This window comes from Chrysemys picta, chromosome 2 (genome assembly GCF_011386835.1).
Source record: "Chrysemys picta bellii isolate R12L10 chromosome 2, ASM1138683v2, whole genome shotgun sequence".
NCBI classification, from domain to species: domain Eukaryota; kingdom Metazoa; phylum Chordata; order Testudines; family Emydidae; genus Chrysemys; species Chrysemys picta.
Genome location: NC_088792.1, coordinates 91123008 through 91146163, shown reverse-complemented (window position 1 = coordinate 91146163; position 23156 = coordinate 91123008). Strand labels below are relative to the sequence as shown.

The window sequence follows — 23156 nt, the reverse complement described above, 5'->3', positions numbered from 1 at the left end:
TCACGGCTGAGGATGTTAGGGAGATTCCCAAACCTGAGCTGTCCTTTGTAGGTGACAAATCTGAGGAATTGTCACAGATTGAAGTGTCACTAGAGGAGGTTTTGGAATTAATTGATAAATTTAGCAATAACAAGTCACCGGGACTAGATGGCATTCACCCAAGAGTTCTGAAAGAACTCAAATTTGAAATTGCGGAACTATTAACTATGGTTTGTAACCTGTCCTTTAAATCGGCTTCTGTACCCAATGACTGGAAGATAACTAATGTAACGCCAATATTTAAAAAGGGCTCTAGGGGTGATTCCGGCAATTACAGACCGGTAAGTTTAACGTCAGTACTGGCCAAATTAGTTGAAACAATAGTAAAGAATAAAATTGTCAGACACATAGAAGAACATAAATTGTTGGGCAAAAGTCAACATGATTTCTGTAAAGGGAAATCATGTCTTACTAATCTATTAGAGTTCTTTGAAGTGGTCAACAAACATGTGGACAAGGGGGATCCCATGGACGTAGTGTACTTAGATTTCCAGAAAGCCTTTGACAAGGTCCCTCACCAAAGGCTCTTACATAAATTAAGTTGTCATGGGAAAAGAGGGAAGATCCATTCATGGATTGAGAACTGGTTAAAAGACCGGGAACAAAGGGTAGGAATAAATGGTAAATTTTCAGAATGGAGAGGAGTAACTAGTGGTGTTCCCCAAGGGTCAATCCTAGGACCAATCCTATTCAACTTATTCATAAATGATCTGGAGAAAGAGTTAAACAGTGAAGTGGCAAAGTTTGCAGATGATACTAAACTGCTCAAGATAGTTAAGACTAAAGCAGACTGTGAAGAACTTCAAAAAGATCTCACAAAACTAAGTGATTGGGCAACAAAATGGCAAATGAAATTTAATGTGGATAAATGTAAAGTAATGCACATTGGAAAAAATAACCCCAACTATACATACAATATGATGGGGGCTTATTTAGCTACAACTAATCAGGAAAGAGATCTTGGAGTCATCGTGGATAGTTCTCTGAAGATGTCCACGCAGTGTGCAGCGGCAATCAAAAAAGCAAACAGGGTGTTAGGAATCATTTAAAAAGGGATAGAGAATAAGACCGAGAATAAGACCGAGAATATCTTATTGCCCTTATATAAATCCATGGTACGCCCACATCTTGAATACTGCGTACAGATGTGGTTGCCTCATCTCAAAAAAGTTATACTGGCATTAGAAAAAGTTCAGAGAAGGGCAACTAAAATGATTAGGGGTTTGGAATGGGTCCCATATGAGGAGAGATTAAAGAGGCTAGCACTTTTCAGCTTGGAAAGGAGGAGACTAAGGGGGGGATATGATAGAGGTATATAAAATCATGAGTGATGTGGAGAAAGTAAATAAGGAAAAATTATTTACTTGTTCCCATAATATAAGGACTAGGGGCCACCAAATGAAATTAGTGGGCAGCAGGTTTAAAACAAATAAAAGGAAGTTATTCTTCACACAACGCACAGTCAACCTGTGGAACTCCTTGCCTGAGGAGGTTGTGAAGGCTAGGACTATAACAGGATTTAAAAGAGAACTAGATAAATTCATGGAGGTTAAGTCCATTAATGGCTATTAGGCAGGATGGGTAAGGAATGGTGTCCCTAGCCTCTGTTTGTCAGAGGGTGGAGATGGATGGCAGTAGAGAGATCACTTGATCATTACCTGTTAGATTCACTCCCTCTGGGACCCCTGCCATTGGCCACTGTTGGAAGACAGGATACTGGACTGGATGGACCTTTGGTCTGGCCCAGTATGGCCATTCTTGTGTTCTTATGTTTCAATGCTTTTAATGGTGAAGACAGATTGACAGACAGTATCTATGTTAACAAGCCATAGGTGTGTGTAATTGGTGAGGTCAGAGACATTAGTGAAGCTTCAGGAGCTTCTTTTCCTCTGTAAGAGGCCCACTGCTGGGTGTCTTAAAGGCCCAGTCCTCTGCATCCTGCTCGCCTACAGTCTCATGGTTCTTCTACATACGCAAAATGGTTGTGAACACACAAGGAGAGTAAACACTGTTTATGAGAAATGTGTGTGTTGTCTTTTCACGAGCAGGATATTTAATATTTGGTTTGTTAATTAGAAACACTGCCAGAGCAGCACCAGAAAGCTCCTCACTGCACAGAGTAACGTCACTGAAAGCGTTGGATAATGTATTTGTAGCTGTTAGTAAATGCCCTGAGCAGGGGGTTTTGAGACGTTAGCCTTGTTTTGGAAAGGGAACACTGCATCTTTGTGCAGCAATTTTTTCACCCCAGCTTTAGGCGTGTTGAACAGTAATCCGAGTGTTTCAGCCTGTAACCCAGAGTCAGAGGAGGGGCTGGCACAAACATGAGATTTAAAATTCTGCGTCATACCAGCTGTCTAGTAGCAGACAGTGGGGGTGGTGACGGTGGGGATGGGTGTGTGTGTGGGGGAAACAATAACAAGCAACAGTCTGATAGATTTACTAGAGCTTAGGGCAAGATGCAGATTTGTTTTGTGACTTTGCATACAGTGCTGGACTGGGTTGATGTAATTCCAATCCATGTTTCCTGTCTTGATATTTAATCCAGGTTATGAATGATGACTCTTTCCCTGCCAACATCTTGCATTCTGTAACTAATCACCAAGCCACCCTGACTGAAACAAAACTGGACAGCTGCCTGTTTGCCTCCATGGGATTTTCAAAGTGCTAATGTCACATAGTGGCTTTGATTGAAAAATGTAATCCATACCCTTTCATTTAATTAAAGTATGTTAACATTGTAGCCCTACTGGCTGGAACAAGATTCCAGCAAAGCATGATTTGTTTACTTTGAACATATATGATACATACGTGCTGTCATTGTTTGTTCCACAAAGATTCTTTTCATCTCATTTTCAGCAAGACTGTTCCTTCTTGCATTGTTTGTCGATATCACGTGTTTTCAGAACAGTTCTTTTAGTAGGAAAGTAAACAGGATACAACAAAAAACAACGAACAGGAAAGATTGTGTATATGGTCCCGTTATTTAAAACCTTGTAATAGCAAGGAATCAACCTCACTCTGTGTTGCCATGTGAACACAACGTGCAACACATCCATCAGGATGTACACAGAATGCCAGGGAAATGTAGCCCCCACCCCCATGCTCCATTCCACAAAAAGTTTAATAGTCTGTTTCAATGGGAGAGATTGCAGAGTATGCGTGATAGGGTACCACCCATCCTGTATTTTGAGGGTCATCTCTTATTTTGTGCCAAATGTTCCACAAGTGTAGCCAATAGCCAGTTACTAAGAAGCATTTGATCAGATAAAAAAGTATGTTTTCAAACAGGAATCGTGCAAAGGATCACACACTATGGTAAAAATGTTATTTCCCCCCACCCCCAAAATGAATAAAACATAGAGAACTAGTTCTTTAAAACTAAGTTCTGTTCCATACTTTTCATACAGTTGTCCTTTATTTCCTTAAAAGATAGGTTCCTTTCAGTGTGTTTGTACACATACATAGTACGTACATATGTGTACTGTATAAACATACCTTTCTTTCATTCTTTTTGCCTCCAGTATATGAGAGAATATTTTCTTAACCAAGTGACCTTCTCCGTTGGATCATATGAACTGGAACCATAAACTCCCTGAACATTAAATCTCACCAAATGAGGGTCAATCCATCCTCCTCATCATATCCACTCATTATACTCCACACCCGAACATAGCTACTCTATGAACTTCATACCCTCATATCTCAATGCTAGGACTTTGACCCATCAACCTTTTACCCCCAATCGGGGATATTGCAGATTATGTATTCTTTATGCCACCTGATCTTAAACCAAACTTCGCACCCTCGATAGTCTGTACATTATTCCCTGATAACCAGAAATTTCTATGCTCAAACTCTGTTCACTTTTTTTTTACCACCATCATCTTAATAAAATTTTTATACCAACATAGGTAAGGATCAATAGACCATATTATTTTCAAAGGGCCAAATCCTAATGAAATAACTCTATTTTGCCTACGTTTTACTTACTACTTTTTCAGATAAATCCACACTAATGTAAATGGAAGTTTGCCTATGTAAGGACTGCTTGAAAACTGAGTGAAAACAGAATAAGGACTTCAAGATTCAGCCCATGCAGGCAGCTGTTGTTGTAACAAAATGTTAAGCATAACTAAACGCAGGCAGAGTTCTTAGAGTCCTGATCGACACAGAATCTACAAAATTTGGGCCAGGTTTTTAGAAGTCATAAGCACCCACAGCTTCCATTGTCATCCCACTCAGTTCTTTAAAAAAATAATTAAAAAAGTAAATAAATAAATAAAAAAATCAGGCCCATTGTATATTTACTTCAAACTTGCTGTCTTTTTGGTTTGGCCTTATGGATAGTTCAGATAACAACAAAAATGTAACCCTCAGTTTGCTCCTTAAGCCTGGCTGTGTTTTTAGGTCTTTCCTACAGAGACCTCTCTCACCAACAATCCTCTCCCACCTCCCTTACATTCATAGCGGTTAGTGAGCCATAGAGAGTCAGCAGGAATAAATCAGTATCTCCCTACTGGGTGCCAACACCGGCTATGTCAAGGGAGGAACCCTGCTCCAAGACCTTATGTTGTCTTGCCAATACCTCTCTGTGCATGGATACACATAATACCTGAGACAGGGCTGTAAGGGATGCTTCACATTCTCTCTCCGTGTTCTACTACATAACAACATAATTATTAAAGACACAATTATTTATTGATAAACTAATAGGTAGAGCTGATAAAGTGGAGAAAATTTCTATGGAAAGCTTCAAGAGTAATGAAAACTTTTTTGAGATTTTTTTTTTTTAAATTTGCAGGAGGTTTTTATTAAATTGAACATTTTATTCATTTCTGAAAGGTGGAAAACTTCTATTTTTGTGTGATTTTCAGTTTTCATTGAAAAACTGGATTTTTTTTTTAAATATACAAAAATGTTTGGAAAAAAGACCTTTGACCAGCGCCAGTAATGAGTGTAGTTTAGTCACTGTGGGGCTGACCCAAATCTCACTGAAGTTAATGGGAGTCTTTACATGAAAGGGGCTTTGAATCAGGCTCATAGGGTCTAATTCTGCTCTCATTTAAATAAATAGCAAAACTTCCTCAGACAGCAAGGGGAGCATAATTGGGCCTATTTGCGTGCGGAACTGTAGTTGAATGCCCTGCACACCACAATATTTATTGATTTAAAAATTTTAAATAAGATATGGCTCAAACAGGTATGATAGAAATATAATATTTAGTTAGTTAATAATGGATAAGTTACAGTTAGTCACTGATTTTAACCATTATAGATTTTTTTTTTCTTAAAGTGAATTCTGATTGCTTGTTATCATAACAATACAGGGTGAGTCAGAATCATCTGTGGTGTAACTCCATAGACTCCAATGATACTACAGGTAGAATTTGGGTAAACTGATTATATTCAGAATATCCAAGTGGATAGTTAATCATTACAGCACAATTAACACCTCTACTATTGCAAAAAGTTCTAAAAAGGTAGACACAGCTGCAAAATGGGCAACTATTAATCATTCTGCAATGCCAGCCACTATCCGTTTTGGGGCTGAAGTTGAACTATTCCAAAAAGTGCATGTTTTTAAAAGTTGTAAAGAAAACTGAATAACTAAATCAGTGGACGTTACTGGTCAGCTAAGTGAGATGCAGTTTGTTGATTTGATAGACATGCTTTTGTTTTCCGCTGATGTAGCGAGACTATTTTCTTAATTTGAACTATTTGAGAAACTGAGCACAAATTTCATTTTCATTCTTGACAGACCTCCCACTGGTTTCCAATGTATAAAACTTTAGTGTCATCCTTGGTCCTACATTTTTCTTATAGATCCTCATGCTCACCATGACGGTTGCACATCCCATCTCTATTGCCAGCCCACATCCCAACCCCCCCGGCTTCATTGAGTGCAGAACATTGTCCTCAGCATTCTCTCATCTAGTGAGAAATTTGTCCCCATACAACTTCATTAGGCCACCCTTCAGTATGAGATCCAATTCAAAATGCCTCTTGTTTTTAAAACTCGACACATACCTGTTTTAGCTGACCTACATCTCATTTCAAATTGCAGCTGATATCTTACCTTATTTCCTTCACCTACCTCTTAATTTCGCTCTCCCTCTGCTGTCACTTATCTCTGGCTGTATTGTTTAACCCAACAGAGAATTCTGGTATACAGCCTGTATGGAAGATACTCTACACGATAAAGGTATTGTATTATTGACTTGAGAGTGGAAAAAAACATGAAAGCTAGTCCTGTTTCAATCAATGAATTAAAATAGATGGCAAATTGTGACCCAGGGAGCCTCTCAGTGCCAACTGGCAGAGGGCATACCATACCATAACTCACATTAGGTCTGACTTGCTCATTTCCCCAAACTCACTGTTGTCATAGTCTGTATCTAAAACGTGTCATGTGAGGTATATGCAAACTGGTAACGCGCCGGTCATTAATAGTATTGCGTGGTGTATGTACGGGTGGTGTGTATAGAATTAGAGATATGTGCTGGAAATATGTGGTTAAAAGGTGTTTGGCAAGCAGTGCATAAGCCCAGCCTGTCCTGTGTAAAGGAATGTTGGTTCATCTGCTTAACTGTGTCTCCAGTGTAAACTGAGCAAGGCGAGACCAGAAATAATGGAAGCACATTTACACAGAAGATAGTCATCAAACTAGCAAGTGGGGGAGATGTCCACTTAATGATCATGAAGGGGGATGGAGACTATACCCCTGGGAAGCATTCCTGGCTCTTGAAACAGACAGTGGACACTGGGAATTATAAAGAGAAACAGAGACCATTTTGGTATCCATCGCCTGAGGGAAAAAAGAGGCCAGAGATCTCAAAATTTGAGAGAGGTGGTTTCTTCTGCCAAGGGGGTTGAAATCTCTGGGAACTGACTGTAGATGAGAAAACTGCTCAGACAAAGATTGTAACTTGCTGAAGTTAAGTTTCAGTCACTAGAAAGCAGATCTTTCGCTCTTACTTGAAATCACTTAAACTTATGTTCTTTGTTAATAAACTTATTCTTGTTTTATTACACGGCCAACTCAGTGCTGCTATATTGAAGTAAAGTGTAGGTCTTCAGCTTTGTCTCTTTGGAGGCAGCAAACTTAAAAACTTCTGTGAGTGTCTCAAGGGAAAGGGACGGGACACTGCAGAAAGACATCTCCTAGGGAACTCAGGAGTTGGGGTGCACTGATTGTTCCCTACAAGGCAAGGTTTGGACTGGCAGAGTCATGAAGAAAGTCATGTTGGAAAGGCAGACAAGCTGGTGTGCTTGATGCGCAGACATATAGGTTAGCAGCAGCAAACCTCACTGTTGTTGAGGCAGTAACACAGCGGCTCACAATTCTGCATGATCTGAGCAAGATGTCACATGGACGAAGATAGCTTGTTCTTGGAAAATTTGGTGGTCTCAGGTGGATTGTTAAAATAGGCTCGGTGCTTCCAGAGGCATTAAGCTGCAATTTGAATGCTGGTGGCCAAATTATAGTCCAGGTTATGAGATTTCATTTTTCAATTTGATTTATGCATTTTTATTAATATAGGCTGTTGTACTTTGATGTATATACATAATTAATTCTGCTGTGATGGCACTTGAATTGATATGTAATTGATTCAGCATATTGAAAGGACTGGGAGAGGAGATTTCAGTTTATTTAAATAATCCTTTTGGTTTGTAGTGAGTATGTAGCCATCTATGTCAAGAGATAGACAAATGTAAAATTTAAACAAATATGTTAAACCCCCTTTTTAAAATAACTATATGTATATATTTTATCCACCTTGCATTCTTCTCTTCAGAAGTTTCTTCTGCTTTTACTACTTCTGAGCAATATGTAGTGATAATTAACGAATGAAAATGTGTATTGCATTGACAGTGCCCCCTCTTCACTTTCAGGGCTACAACCATCTCTAGCATATGTGTTAACTCCCTTAACTTAATTAGAGTTACACCTGGATTATATTTGGCCCAACAGCCTTCCTCTTTCTTACTCTTTTCCCCCTTTGTTTTCAGTATTTGAGAGGATCTATGGGCAGGTGGTTGGACAGTCTTGTGGGAGATCCAAGTTCAAATCCCTGCTTCACATCTGGCAGAGGGTGGGATTGAATCTGGATGAATCCCCTAACCATTGTCTAAATGTTATAAAGGGGGCTGTTCCCTTACCACTATTTTGTGACTCTAGCCTGATTCTTTTTTTGGCTAAACATATTCATCAAATTGCCATCAAACTTGAGAATAGTCTGTTTGACCAAAACTGCATTTTTTGGTGAATAAACTATTTGTGCAAAAAATTTAACCCAACTCTAGTTTACAATATATTTAAGTAACACATCATTGTTGGGGGGGAGGGATAGCTCAGTGGTTTGAGCATTGGCCTGCTAAACCCAGGGTTGTGAGTTCAATCCTTGAGGGGGCCACTTGGGGATCTGGGGCAAAATCAGTACTTGGTCCTGCTAGTGAAGGCAGGGGGCTGGACTCGATGACCTTTCAAGGTCCCTTCCAGTTCTAGGAGATGGGATATCTCCATTAATTTATTTATTGGAAGTAGCTGGAGGTGGTGATGTCCCTGACTCTCACCAATCTATTTTGCCAGACATAAATTACTCTTCTCAATTTCAGCTTGTTAAAATATTAAACCTATTTATAACAACCTGATCATAGGACTTATTGTAACACTAGGAGCCCAGTTCTGGCAGTGCAGAAAAGCACAGATCCAACAAAGTCTTTCATATTATGGGGTGGAATTTATAATATAGCAGCACCTCTTTGTCTCTCACTGTTGCTGAATGATCTGTTCAGATGAGCCTATACAGAGAGGCAATGATGAATGGCTGTGTTTTGCCTGAGCTGAGAACATGATAGAACTCTAATATAAAGACCGATATTATTGGGTATCTATGGTAATGGGTGATTAAGCTCCCACTGATATCTTAAATGTGTTAATTAAGGTACTTTTAAATATAAAAAATGAAAAGGAGCACTCTGACCCATGAAATAACCCATTTAAATGATTTCCATGCAGAAAACAGACATTGAAAGGTTGTGTTTCTGCTGGAAAAGTGGCTTTGTAAAAAGGTACCTTCTTAAACAACAGGTCCACTCCTTCTGTGGCTTCCTTCAGAGCCAGATCTGTTGACTCTCGTGACAAAAATAAGTTTTAACTGACTTCCTCACTTGCTAGCAATCCAAAACCGGCCTAGTGGAGAGAAGATAACGAGTTGGATTATTTTCTGGCTCATGCATCATTATCCAAATTATTATCAAAGGTGCAATTTGCCAAGTGCCCAATTTTAACCTCACTTACACTGCAAACTGAAGCTGCACAGGTGTAACTGAGCGCAGGACTGGGGCTACAAGATTTTTATTACTGGTAATGATATATAAGCAGGAAATAAAATTGCTTGACTTCTGGGGCTCACAGTTGGAGAAAAGCATCCTATTAACTGCAAATTTGCTTAGTTTATTTAATCAGTCATTGAGATTCAGTAAATATAGAATGCCACAATGCCAACTTTGGAGTCACTGTTCAGAGTGAAACTTCACCTAAGTGATTCAGATTATTCTTTAGAAAGTGTGTAGGAGTGAAGGAGCAATTCGTTTAGCTAACTAAGATTCTGAGTTCTGTGGTTTTGGGGGAAAAAACACCTACATAGTTAGCAAAGCTACTTAGCCTTACTCTTCCCCCCACTCAGTCAATTTAACTACTTCTGCTAGTGGGCTAACACATGGAAATGTGGTTATTTAAGATAAACACACTCCTTGTGTGTTGCTAGCATGTGGGCTTGGATGCACAAAAGCAGTTAGGTGTTGTGACACTGATGGTCACAGTGCCTAACTTTTAGGTGTCTAAAAACTCACTGTGATTCACAAAGTCTGAATTAGGTATCTTAGACCGCAGTCCTTAAAAGCCAGCATGCTAGGCAGAAGCTGCCTAAACTAGCCAATGAGATGCTGACCAGAAGGGCATGTGCTCAGCTCCACCCACTTATGGAGATAGGTAGAGCCCTGTGGTTTTTGCAAATGTGAGATAACGCAAAATAAAATGGAAAAACAATTAAAACAACAAACTCACCCTGTAGTGGCAGCTCTTACGGCTCCTGTGTCCCTTCTGGGTACTGTGACCTGGCACTCGCAGCACCACTCAGGTTTGGCCCAGTTGCCACTCCATCAAATTTGAGTGAGTTGCATTGTGACCTGGTGAGTGAGAGAACAAGACAATCCTGTTGACCCTGGAATGGATTATTTATTTCTTAAAGAAAGTTACAGGAAAAGGACGAAGATTTTGCCCAATGTTTTTTTGGCCTTCCTTGAGTTACTGCTCAAGTCCTAACTGCTGGGTTACCAGAGGTTTATTAAAGGAAGCTTTCCTACTGCTATATATGTTTTCTCTAGGAAGCCCCCCAGCTTTAGTGGGTAGCTGATGGTCAGCATTCTTTCAAAGTGCACATAGACTAGTAGATCCTGATCTTGCTCCAACTTTTTAAACACAGTTTTACTTGATTTATGAAAGAAAAGAAAGAATTCATAATTAAGTTACATTTATATAGTGTCTTTCATTCAAAGGATTCCAAAGCACCACTGAAATACAGCCATCTCTGGAATGGAAGAGAGAGGAGCAAAGCAAACTGTGGATATTAGTGAGAGAAGGAGAAAATAAAGTAGCACTGATTAAGTAGCAATGCTCGGTATCTCTTTGTGAACCACAGTCAGGGAATATTATTTTATCTCCAGTACATCTTTAATTCTACCTAACCAAGTCACTATTAACACTACAAATATTGATCCATTTATCACTTAGAGGAATCTGTCTTTTATATTTACATTTTTTTCCTGTTACTAAAATAATTACTATTTGGAATCTTTACTGATAGTCTCAGTAAAGGTCAACTAATGTATGTACAGGGAGACAGCACTATCACAATTCCAGAACTGTTTTTTCCATGCAAGAGTTGAGCTACATTGACAACTAGTATGGTGGTGTTGTCGAGGCTGTATCCCCACTTTGAACTTTAGGGTACAAATGTGGGGGCCTGCATGAAAACTTCTAAGCTTAACTACCAGCTTAGTTCTGGTCCGCTGCCACCATTCCCAAATGGATTCCCTTCCCTGGGAAGCCTTGAGAAACCTTTCACCAATTCCCTGGTGAATACAGATCCAAACCCCTTGGATCTTAAAACAAGGAGAAATTAACCATCCCCCCCTTCTTTCTCCCACCAACTCCTGGTGAATACAGATCCAACCCCCTTGGATCTAAAACAAGGAAAAAATCAATCAGGTTCTTAAAAAGAAGGCTTTTAATTAAAGAAAAAGGTAAAACTCATCTCTGTAAAATCAGTATGGAAAATAACTTTACAGGGTAATCAAACTTAAAGAGCTCAGAGGACCTTCCTCTAGCCTCAGGTTCAAAGTATAGCAAACAAAGATAAACACTCTAGTAAAAGGTACATTTACAAGTTGAGAAAACAAAGGAAAACTAAGACGCCTTGCCTGGCTTTTTACTTACAAATTTGAAATATGAGAGACTTGTTTAGAAAGATGGGGAGAACCTGGATTGATGTCTGGTCCCTCTCAGTCCCAAGAGCGAACAAACACCCAAACAAAGAGCACAAACACAAGCCTTCCCCCCCAAGATTTGAAAGTATCTTGTCCCCTTATTGGTCCTTTGGGTCAGATGCCAGCCAGGTTACCTGAGCTTCTTAACCCTTTACAGGGAAAAGGATTTTGGAGTCTCTGGCCAGGAGGGATTTTATAGTACTGTACACAGGACAGCTGTTATCCTTCCCTTTATAGTTATGACAGGTGTATTGCCACCATCTGTGCTATAACTTTTCTGCTAACAGGGATTTTCAGTCTGCACAGGGCCGGCTCCAGGCACCAGCGAAGGAAGCAGGTGCCTGGGGCGGCCAATAGAAAGGAGCGGCACTCCGTCCGTTATTGGGGCGGCACGTCCAGGTCTTCGGCGGCAGTTCGGCGGCAGGTCCTTCACTCCCTCTCTTCCTCTTCGGCGGCAGCCCAGTCGGGTTTTGTTTTTCTTTCTTTGTCACTTGGGGCGGCAAAAAAGCTGGAGCGGCTCTGAGTCTGCGGAGTTATTTTCCAGCTCCTTTCACCATCACTAAATTTATACACCGCTACCTCGATATAACACGACCCGATATAACACGAATACGGATATAACGCGGTAAAGCAGTGCTCCCGGGGGGCGGGGCTGCGCACTCCGGTGGATCAAAGCAAGTTCAATATAACGCGGTTTCACCTATAACGCGGTAAGATTTTTTGGCTCCCAAGGACAGCGTTATATCGAGGTAGGGGTGTATTAAAACTAAAACTTAAATACTCTTTAACAATGGGCATAATAAGGATAAAATTGTTTACAGGTATATATTACAGTCCTGCAGGATTGGTTAATGTAACATCACCTACAGAAAAGTTAGACTCAGGAGACAATAGGTAGGTAGTATAATGAATGTGGCTGCATAGGCCTTCACGGTCATCAAGAGGGAATAGAACTGCAGACTTTGTGTTCCCAAAGCACAGGCCCCAAAAACATGAGCTAAAGGAACACTGTCATTAACTACAGCAGTGTTAGGACTTACACACCAATTAGGCCAATCACAAGGGAGCAAAGTGATGAGACACATTTCAACATGACAGTATATTACAGTAGATAGTACCGGTTATTCATGCTGAAAATAATTCATGTTTTTATCTGCAGGAAGAATGTTTTGGTAATCTAGGATCCCAACAAATAAACACTGCTATGATTAAAATTTGTCTACTAGTATCAGAACTTCAGAACATACCAGAGAAACTTTCTTGGTGAACTTTGTGAAGTTCTCTGCTGAGAGGGAGGCTATATGTGATAGCCTTTGTAACCACCAGTGTGAGACTTGACCAGACAGATTTGTTTGTTTACAAAACGTTCTATCAGCTATGCCTGAGCACACCCTTAAAATGAACGTTCTGTGGATGTTAGGGTTCTTACACAGTCTCATTGCCATTGAGATACTATTCAATACAGTTTAGGTAGCCATGGATTTTGATTCTGGTCCAAACCTGAAACACTTTGTATGGTCTTAATATAACACACTGTAGGACCTTGCTGATCAATAATGCTTGATGAGATGTACAAGCCAGCGACAGGTGTGTTTGTTTTATTACATACCTATATGGGGAAAGTTATACAGGTGACATAATATATCCATGAAAAGGTGCTGGATTGCCATAGCTGGATACTGAAGTCTCTTTATCTGCAGGACAGATACAGGATGGACAGTGGCAATGTAGGAATACTAGCAATGTGCCTAAACTATGATTTGGAATAATAAAAACCAATCACTTATGAGAGGGTAAATCATCCAAAATGCCTGTTCTGTCCTTGGACTTCATTCTGCAAAGGTCTGTACAGAGCCTTTCATTTTGCTTCTGTGTTACCTTGGTATGAAATTTGCCTTATCTGTTCAGAGATATGGATGGTGAAGCAATTGGCTTGGCTGATACATTGACTTTATTTCATTTGCTTCAGAGGCTTTATTGTAGCCATCCCCCATTTTGTTCTGCTCTGATATAATCTTTTTGCAAATGAATCGCCCTTTTCCATTGGCAGCTTCATTTATTGTAACTGAATCTGCCCTTGCACTGCTATGAGGCTTCTGTAACAACATTGACTTTGGCGGAGTTATTCCTGACTTACTCAGGTTTAAATAAAAGTAATAGCGGGCCCACTGAATCTGAGCCTTAATTTCATTCCGTATGAAAAAAATTACCAGCTTCTGTTAATATGTTCTTTAACGTAAGTTAAGAGCAGTTTATGGGAGTAATGCATTCCACAATAGATGGATTTACATTAATAACACTTGGGGTTAGGGTTAGGAGAAGGAAAGCTGAATTTGAGTCAACTCCTTATTATCCCAGATTTGGCAGAGCTCCTGAACCCTGTCATAGGCCATCAGCACTGGATTTCTAACAAGAATGAATGCAGCATCAGTCATGACTAAGGCTACGTTTATGTCACAGAGGTCATGGAAGTCACAGAATCTGTGACTTCCAGAGACCTCCCTGACATTCTATTCTTCAGCCCCTGGGGCTGCAGAACTTTGGAGTTGGCAGGCAGTGGGGCCCTGTCAGGGTTCCAGCGACAGGCAACAGGGGGCCCCCTGCAAGGACCCAGTGACAGGTGACAGACTCCTGAGGGGGCCTTCCTCAGGGTCCAAGCGATGGGCAACAGCTTCGCGTGGGGTAGGAGGACCCCTCCCCTGCAGCTCCCAGCCACCGTGGGCATGGGGCCCCCCTCTGCAGCTTCCAGCTGCCACAGGAATAGGGGGAACCCACAGCTCTCAGTCACCACTGTGGCGGAGGAAACCATGGAGACTCAGCAGCAAAAGTCACAGACAGGTCACAGCTTCCGTGAATTGTTGTTTATTGCCCATGACTTTCACTAAAAATAATCGTGACATAATCTTAGTCATGATGGCCTTTACTAGCCTGCTATCATTCTGGCTACCTTTGTTTGTAGAAAGGGAGGTTCTTGTGAGTTTCCACCGAACAGCTATCTGTTACAAGGGTTACTCTAATCCCACAATTTATACTCTGGATAGAATTCTGCACCCCGGTGGGGGCACAGAATTCGTATGGTCTGCATATTTCTGTGCTCCCCCATGCAGAAAAACGCAAAATAAATTTGTTGGGGGACATGCGCTTCTTCCCCGGCATCCCAGGCAGCGTGTCAGTTCCAGCATGCCTGTAGTAGCCTCAGAGACACAAATCACTGCGGGGGCGAGGGGGACTGGGCGTGCATGCCTGCGGGGGAGATGTTAATTACCATCAGGGGGCGGGGCTGTCCAACAAGCAAGAGAGACTCTGTCCCTCTCACTTGCTACTGGGGCTTGCTGGGCAGGGATTGGGGTAGGTCTTTTCATTATGCACAAGAAAGGCTCTGTCCCCAAGGCAGAAATGTAGCAGCCTGCCTGCTAGTTAATCGAGTTCATTCTCTGAGGCAGAAATGTAGCAGCCTGCCTGCCTAGTAACATGTCTGTAACTTCTTGAGAATCAAAAAAACTCTTAAATATTAGTATGTTACAAAATTGTTTGTTTTTAAATTAAAGAAAATAGCTTTTGTAAAAAAAAACAACCCACATTTTGTTAATGTTGCTGTTGATGGTTAATTGATCTCATTCCCTGAGGCAGAAATGTAGCAGCCTGCCTGCATAGTAACATTGTTAATGTTCCTGTTCTTAGTTAGCTGTTCCCATAATCAGTCAATTCCCCATGGACCATAAAACCTGTAAAAGTTTTAAGACCCGTACATTGCCAGAGTGATGTAAACCCTTATAAATGACAGTAAGGGAATCAGCTAGGAAGATTTATGTGCTTTCTCACTTTTTTCCTGTGCCAAAATGGCACAATGGGGTTAGAGTACAGCTCAGGATTTATTTTACTTACCCATTTTACAAAAAATGACTTTGAGGGCAAATAAAACATCTACCAAGCAGTCAATAAAAAGTCAGGACAATCAGAACCAAACACTTCCCAAAGTACCTAGCCAGGTCCAGGACAATGATTAGCAAAACTGTATGACTTTCATGTGTAGAAGTCTGAGCAATTTAAAATGACATTCTTCTTTTTTTCTTCCCTGTTTTGGTGTTCTGTAATGTAATTTAAATGAAAATGTAGGATTATAACTGGAATGCAGGGTATTAGTTACCAAGTGTTTGTAACTTAACTTTCATGTGTTAAGGAAATGCTGAATAGTTATTGTGACTTTTTTCTGTATTATAGTTTAAATGACTTACCAAAACAATTGAAACTGGTGTGATTATATTGCATTATTTTGACAAATAAAATTTGCAGAATTTTGCAGAATTTTTATTTTTTTGGCACAGAATCTCCCCAGGAGTAAATTTAATTTAGTTCCAACATTCTCCTTTCAGATCAGATTCCTCCTGTAATGAGATTAATTTGGTAGCCCATCCCACCCTTCCCTACATGTAGGCAAACAAGACAACTGCAGAGGGAGCTGTTGCTCATTCCTGACCATTTCTGCTTGCTAACTCAAGGTAGTCTTTCAGTGTGTAAGCTCATATGAATATTGATGATTCTAGTCAATAGTGGATTCTGGCAATGTTTTCAAAGGAGTCTTAAATCAGCCTCTAGTTTATGACTTGTGCTACCGTGTGTCCTAACTACCTGATCTTGGGTGGGAGACAAGTGCAAACAGGTAGATGTCTAAATGCTCCTATTTGTGATTGCATATTAGAGGCTGTTTTTGAAAACTTAGCTTTAAAGTGTCAATTCTTTCCCCTAGCAGCTTTGATGATCAGTAGGAACAGACTTTGTTTTTGTAACACTGGATGGAAATGCAGGCATACTGTAAATTTATTGCTATATGGCTGCAGCTGTTGGTGGCACACAGTTTTTTTTTCTTTTAAAGCACAGGCATGCATGCATTATTGATACTGAGCCTGTAAACAGCTGTTCCTTTAACTACATTGTTTTCAACCATACCATGCAAATTATATGTCTATAAACAAAATAAGTAACATGGTTTGCATATGTAAAGTGACTGTAATGGGAGTGCAGGTGTGGAAATTAAAACACCAATAAAGAATAATGCTCTTTGAAAATCAGGCAATCTTCCCTTTCCTAACACTGTTGCCTATGATATTGCAAGGTTTTCTAGTGCAGTGGTTTTCAACCTCTTTTCATTTGTGGACCCTGAAAAAATGTCAAATGGACGTGCAGATCCCTTTGGAAATCTTAGACATAGTCTGCGACCCCCAGGGGTCCGTGGACCACAGGTTGAAAACCACTGTTCTAGTGCAATATACTGATCTCAGATGAAAAGACTGCTTTGTGAATCTTTTTTAATGATAGAAATCTACAAGTGATTAGAAGAGTGAAATGTGAGTCAAATGCTAACACCACCATAATGTAGGTCCACCTCTGTTAGGGAAATTAAAATTAGAGCTGGCTGGAAAACTTTGAAGGAACAGTTTTCAGTTGGAAAATGCAGTTGAAATCAAAATACTTTGTGAAATCATGTAATTTTCTCTAAATTTTGTCGTGAAGTAAAAAGAGGAGGGGAAGTTCTGATAGTGTTAAAACAGGCTGTTTCAACATTTTCTGAACAAACTGTTTTGATTTTTTCCTTTTTAAATGACTTTTCATTTAGAATTTTAAATTGTCTTAAAATAAATTAAATGTTTCAGTTGATCTGAAATGAATTTTTAAAGAAAGTTTCTTTCACAGAAAATTTTGAAACTTTGGGTTTCTGTTCTGAATTGGAATGAAAACAAGTTTTGGAATCTCAAAATCCTCCATGAAACAGAAATTGCATTCTCTGCCAGCTCTAATTAAATAGTGCTAGATAATGCCATGTGACTTTGAGCTTTTCTCTTTGTATGTCATGGTTTTGTGAATGCCAGTAGTAGACAATAATCTATTAAGTCTTGATGCTACTGTTTGTGAATGTTTTGTTGTTCTACTCTTGTGTGTGAGGATTCTAACAAATGAATTTTCACACAAGAAAGCCTTAACTAAATATTTTCAAACTTTTAAAACTAAATATCCAGAAGTTTAATTAGTCCAATATTGCTCATTGTCTGAAAACATCTGAGTATGGGACAGAGATTGTTGTACCACATTTGTACTATCTTTAGATAGTAGAGGGTTTACCATTTGGCAACCACGGTACACAGTCCATGCCTTCAATTAAAAATAAAATGGTATTACGTTCCATGTGTCCATGCATTTTCTGATTATGTTTTTTAGTTTTAAATAATACCTTTTTACTTCGTTATTCTGGGCCAGTCTCACAAAAAGCAGCAATATGAACGGGGGCATTCACACTCACACACGCCATGCCTGCTTCAACTGAGGTTAATGGCAAAAAACCCAAACCACCATTGACATCAGTGTAAGCGGAACTGGGCCCTTATCTCTCATTGAAATCACAGCTGTATAAGATTTGTTTCAGCAGACCAACACTAGTAAGAAAAAGGGTTATTAGATTTGGAGCTTTCCCATTGCAGAGATTACTGTGTCTTAGCTTCTGATACTTGAATGCTTCTGATTTGGCAGTACTGGTCCATTCTTTCTGCGGTTTTTTCAAAGGCCTGGCCTCCTTATCTCACTTTTATTTATGTTTTTCCTGCAGGAGAAAATACAAGAAAACATCACAGAGGTAAGAGTAAGTCACAGAAGGCTCGGAAGGTGTTTGTAAATCGACTGTCCCTTAAAAAGATTGAAGAAAGAATTTACTTTCATGTATTGGTTTTTAATGTACCGGTATTTAACATATTGGTTTTGTTCATCATGGGAATCCATTTCACAGACAGTTGCCCTCTGTGAGGCGCCATCCTGTACTTATTACTCAAAATTCCCAAGGGTGTTAGTGGGAGTTGTGTCTGAGTAAGCGCGGAAGGATTTGGTTGTGAGCCCTAACAAATTTTCTCTCAATTCCTTCTGCAGTATCTGCCAGTTCTTCCTTTTATCGGTACACATGCAGTAATAAAAAAATTGATTTGTTGGCTTTTAGTCTTGCTGATGACACGTGCCTTTGCAGGAGACCAAAGGAAGATTGGGATCCCATTGATAAACAGACCCTATTACTGCCAAAAGATCTAGTTATCTTACTGTGTTCTTGCAGTAGGGAAGCCTAGTAGTGTTTCTTTGATTCATTGCTCTCTGGGGAGCATTGTTTTTGTTTGCTTTCGATTGTGTGCTTGGCAATGGTGATTCTAGGTCAAAGTTTTAGGGTGGGACACTGCAATTTGCCTTAGTTGCATCAGATTATTAATTAGGGGCTTAATCCTGCAAAGTGCTGGGCACCTTCCATTCCCATTGACTTCAGTAGGAGGTGAGGGTACTTTGCACTGTGAAGGATTGAGCCCTGAAGGTGTTCTGAAAGTGCCCCTCAGTGCTGTGTTGTGGCTATTCCAGTGAGGTCCTACTGCTGCTGCTTTGGAGATCTCTGTATTGGACTGTGTAATTGTACCCTGCACATTGTGGGACACTTGAACAGCTGCTTTGCATGGATCTACTTAACACAATAGCTCTCCCAGATGATAAACAGCTTTCAATGTTGTAAAGAATTGGAATGAAGGTAAATGTATGTTTCTCACTGGGCTGGTGCCCCAATAGTAGAATCTGCGCTGTTTGTTTGTCTTCAGCTGAGCTGTATTTCTCTCATGTTTCATTTGCTGCTGGCTTGATCCGCTAGTTAATTATATCGCTATGGATGTGCCTGTAGCGAGAGGTGTTTGGCTGCAGTGAGATGATTTGTAGGGAGCAGAAAATAATTTCCTAGAAGGTGAACGATCACTACGTACATATTTTGTATTGCTTTCATTAACCTGAGTACACAATCTAATTTGTGTTTTCTATATATGTTACTATGGCATCAGTGTGAGAGTGTGTGTTCAGGTGGTGGGGTTTTTTGTATGAGGATGTACTTACGCTACCATTGTAAGCATCAGAAGAGAGGTAAATTAGAATATAAGCTCATAGAAGTAAACCCAATATCCATGTATTTATCAACTTAACTGAGAACGGAAATGTGCGAGAGATGTTTATGGCATATCTGGTTGGGTGTTTTTTGGTAATCCGTATATAGTTACTCCTCCTGTTCCCCACTAATGGGGGTTAAGTTTTATGTCATTTGGGATTTTTGTTCCATTACTGATTTATCTCTGCGTGCATGGTATGTGTAGTTTGTGTCTTGTGCTGGTATCAGTATCTGTTGGCTGGTGGAATCCACGCTTGCCACAACAGGATATATATGCTTTTTGGCCTTGCGTTATGAGACAATTGGTACTGGCCCCAGGGAGGTAAGAGGTCATTGCAGGAGCCTGTGCACAGCAATTACTTAATGTCTAGTAATGATAACTTTTCTTAGCAAGTGATGGATGTCAGCCAGAATACTGTGTACTGCAGCAAGTTATTCTTTGTGCCTGGAAACCAGGCTCTGCCTGCCTTAGGGCAAAATGGCTGGCTTTGAGCTTCAGTCTTGGATTTGTCACCCGCTGTGTGACAAAGGTATCACACATGGTATGTATGACCATCTGAAGTGGAAGTTTAATGTGCTCGAGAACTCCCAGGAAAGGATGCTGCAGGATGGAAATACAATTAGCGCCCCAAAGTGGCACCTATTTTTTGAATGGGGGTTTCCAAACATATGGAAATGATTTGATTCCAGTCTTCAGCCTTGGTTTCCTTCCTCTATTCATTAATCATGTTCTTTTTCTTTCTTCCACACAAAAGAATCTGTGATTTCAAATGTCACCAAACCCAGAAGGGCGACAGCTGTAATAGTCTTTTGTTCACTTTTGCATCTAGTTTCACATGCTTATCTATTGGTGGGTAGTATTGTTAATTATTAATTATTTATATGGCAATGTATAGATCATTGGCAGCAGGTTAAAATATTGGAGGGAAATCCACGCTTTCAGCATCTTACAATCTTAAGGACTAATTTATATTGAGGCCAGCTGTATCCTATGAACAGTCACTTCATGGAGAAAAATATTGGAGTAATAGCGGGTGGAGGCTTTCTGTTTTGCCCAGGGCAGCCGGATCCTTATAGTCTGTCTTGGCTGATGTGAGACATTGTGGCAGTCTTAGGGTATGCCAATACATATTAGATTTTGTTTTCTTGTATCTTTATATATTTGCAGCTGATTGCGAATTTTTGCTGAGATGTGTTTTCATCAGAAAATGCTGGTTTGCTGAAATCTCTCTCTAGATTTTTGCAAAAAACTTCGAAAGTTCCATCCTGATGCTGAATGAAACCAAATCCCAAAACTTTGACATTTTTCACCAAATAGAATTATTTTTTTCCAGGCAGCCCTAATAATATTACAGTATGAAAAATTTCCAAGTGTTGCTAAATTGTTGTATGCACAGCTATCCCTCAAGACTGAAACTGTTATGCATCTGTTCACCCTAATATACTGTATTTTGTACACAGATTACTCTGATTTGCAATTTGTACAAAGTTTTAGGCACTGTCAGTACATTGTTTATTCACTGGCCAAGGATGCTTGAGAAGTTCAATCCAGACAAAAGAAACACGTCCTTACAAATAAAGGATTGTAATCATCATGATTTTTATTGGTTTTGGATTTTGTGATAAACCTTATGGTATTATTAGAAAAACAATGCAAAAGATTCTCCTGCAAGTGAAATCTGCTCAATTACCTTAATGACATTTTCATGTCTTGTTCAATGCCATATTTGCCATACAATAAGCAACAGCTTGAATTGGTCTTTTGCATGATTATTTTTTCAAATGTAGATAATCATCTACAATACTATCATGGTCTGTCTACCTGGGTATTTGTATGGCTTCATCACTATATTATCTGAGCCATACTAAAATTGTAATAGGGTATGACAAATATAGACTCTTGCAATAATTGCAGTAACTCAAATGCTTTAAAAACTACTGTAGATTGATATAATTTTCTTCATAAACTTGGAAGTTCCACAGATATCTAAGCAATCCTAAATTCAGTAGTCCCAAATTAGTACCCAAATTAGTGAGCTGTGATGCAAACTAGTCACTGCAGGACCAGAGACACAGGCTATTTTAATCAGTATGTAGGGCATCTGTCATCTTCTCATCTAGTTAACCTTGGGTTAGTGAAGACTAGATATATATTTTGATCGTTACCTAAGAGATTTTACAGGGTAGATAAACAAATAACTAGCACAGAAGCAGAAACTTTCTAGGACTGTCAGATCCGAAGTTGTTTTCATTTTTCGTATGACAGGACTGTTCTATTCCATTATTGAGACTGAATTACACTCATATCACTCAATTGTATTAAGCCTGATCTTGTGAAGTGCTCATTACCTCTTTAGAGCTGCTTAGCACCCTCAATTAGAAGTCGATGGATATTTAGGGCACCCAGCACCTTTCAGGAGGCACTCAGATGGTATCTGCCTGATTGGATTTATCATCTGTTTAGGTAAAATTCACCCCTATACACCATGAGGGTTGTGCACCACTTAAGCTCTGAAAATGAGACTTAAGTGATGCATAGTCCTTGTATTGGCCCTGTGCATAGGGTACATATTTCTGTAGTTTGTCCACAAGAATAATGCAAACATGTTCTGGCACATTAGAATATTTGCATTGCTATTTTGATTGTTGTATATTGTCTAATTTGGCTTTCTGCATGCAGTATTGAGATGCAGATGCCACTCTTCACAGTGAACTCATTCTAAATCAGGAGTTCTCAAACTGGGGGGGCGGGACCCCTGACAGGGTCGCAAGGTTATTACATGTGGGACTATGCAAAAACATTAAAGAGGTACTATCAACTTGATTACAAAGGTAGTGGGTTTTTTAAACTTCAGGTTTCTGATAGTGCCCTTTAAACTGTATGCCCCGAAAGTTAAAACACCCAAACAAAACCTTTAAAAATTTTTACAGGGATTTTTTCCCCATCACCTTACTGATATTTAGAAGGGTTTCTTTGACAGGGCATAAAAGCAACAGTACAAATTATGCATTTACTTTTCCCTCTCTTCTTTAGGCAAATCTGTGCTTTTTCAGTTTTGCTGCTGCAGTAACTGTTAAACACACTCTTACAAACTCTGGAAATGAACATGTACGTGAACCACCCCCCATGGAAGTGTGTAAGAGTGGTGGTCTCATGCTAACACATGAGACAGGAAGTGAAACTGGCCATCAACATGTGGGGTAGAGAGAGGTAATTTTCTATTGTTGGGTGCCAAGTAATTTTATCTAAAAAATATGTAGTCCTCAGAAACAAGAAATGGGTGGGCCATTTCTTACTAATTGTTTCCCTTACTGCCAATTCAGGGGTGTGATTCTCACTATTTTTATCACAGTTTTTTCCGCATAATTTAGGGGATACTGTGATTAAGACTAAGAAAAATAATCACAATTAATTAATGGCTATATTATTATTAAAGAAATGAAAATAAAACATTAAGCAAAATGACACAAATGATAAACTGGTTACTTCAGTTACAATCTCTTCTGTATGACTCTTCCGTGGGGAGCTTTTAGCAGAGATTACACCTCAGAGAGTGGGCCCTGCCTTTTGTGGGGCACTTTTTCTCTTGGCAAGCTGAGACCAAGGTCCTATTTC

General features: G+C 39.7%; 1 protein-coding gene across 17 annotated transcripts in view; it reads left to right on the top strand.

Moving 5' to 3' along the window:
• Positions 1–23156, top strand: part of PDE1C (phosphodiesterase 1C) — a 427680-nt gene that overhangs the window by 164588 nt on the left and 239936 nt on the right. For 4 of the 17 annotated variants that reach the window (XR_010598395.1, XM_005302725.5, XM_065583738.1 and 1 more), the window contains exon 2: positions 18191–18217. The exons of the other annotated variants lie outside the window; for them this stretch is intronic. Coding sequence is in view for 3 of the 4 variants with exons in the window: in XM_005302725.5 (XP_005302782.1) it covers positions 18191–18217 (27 nt within the window). In the remaining variant the exon portion in view is untranslated. The remainder of the gene's footprint in view (positions 1–18190; positions 18218–23156) is intronic. 17 annotated transcript variants of the gene reach the window in all.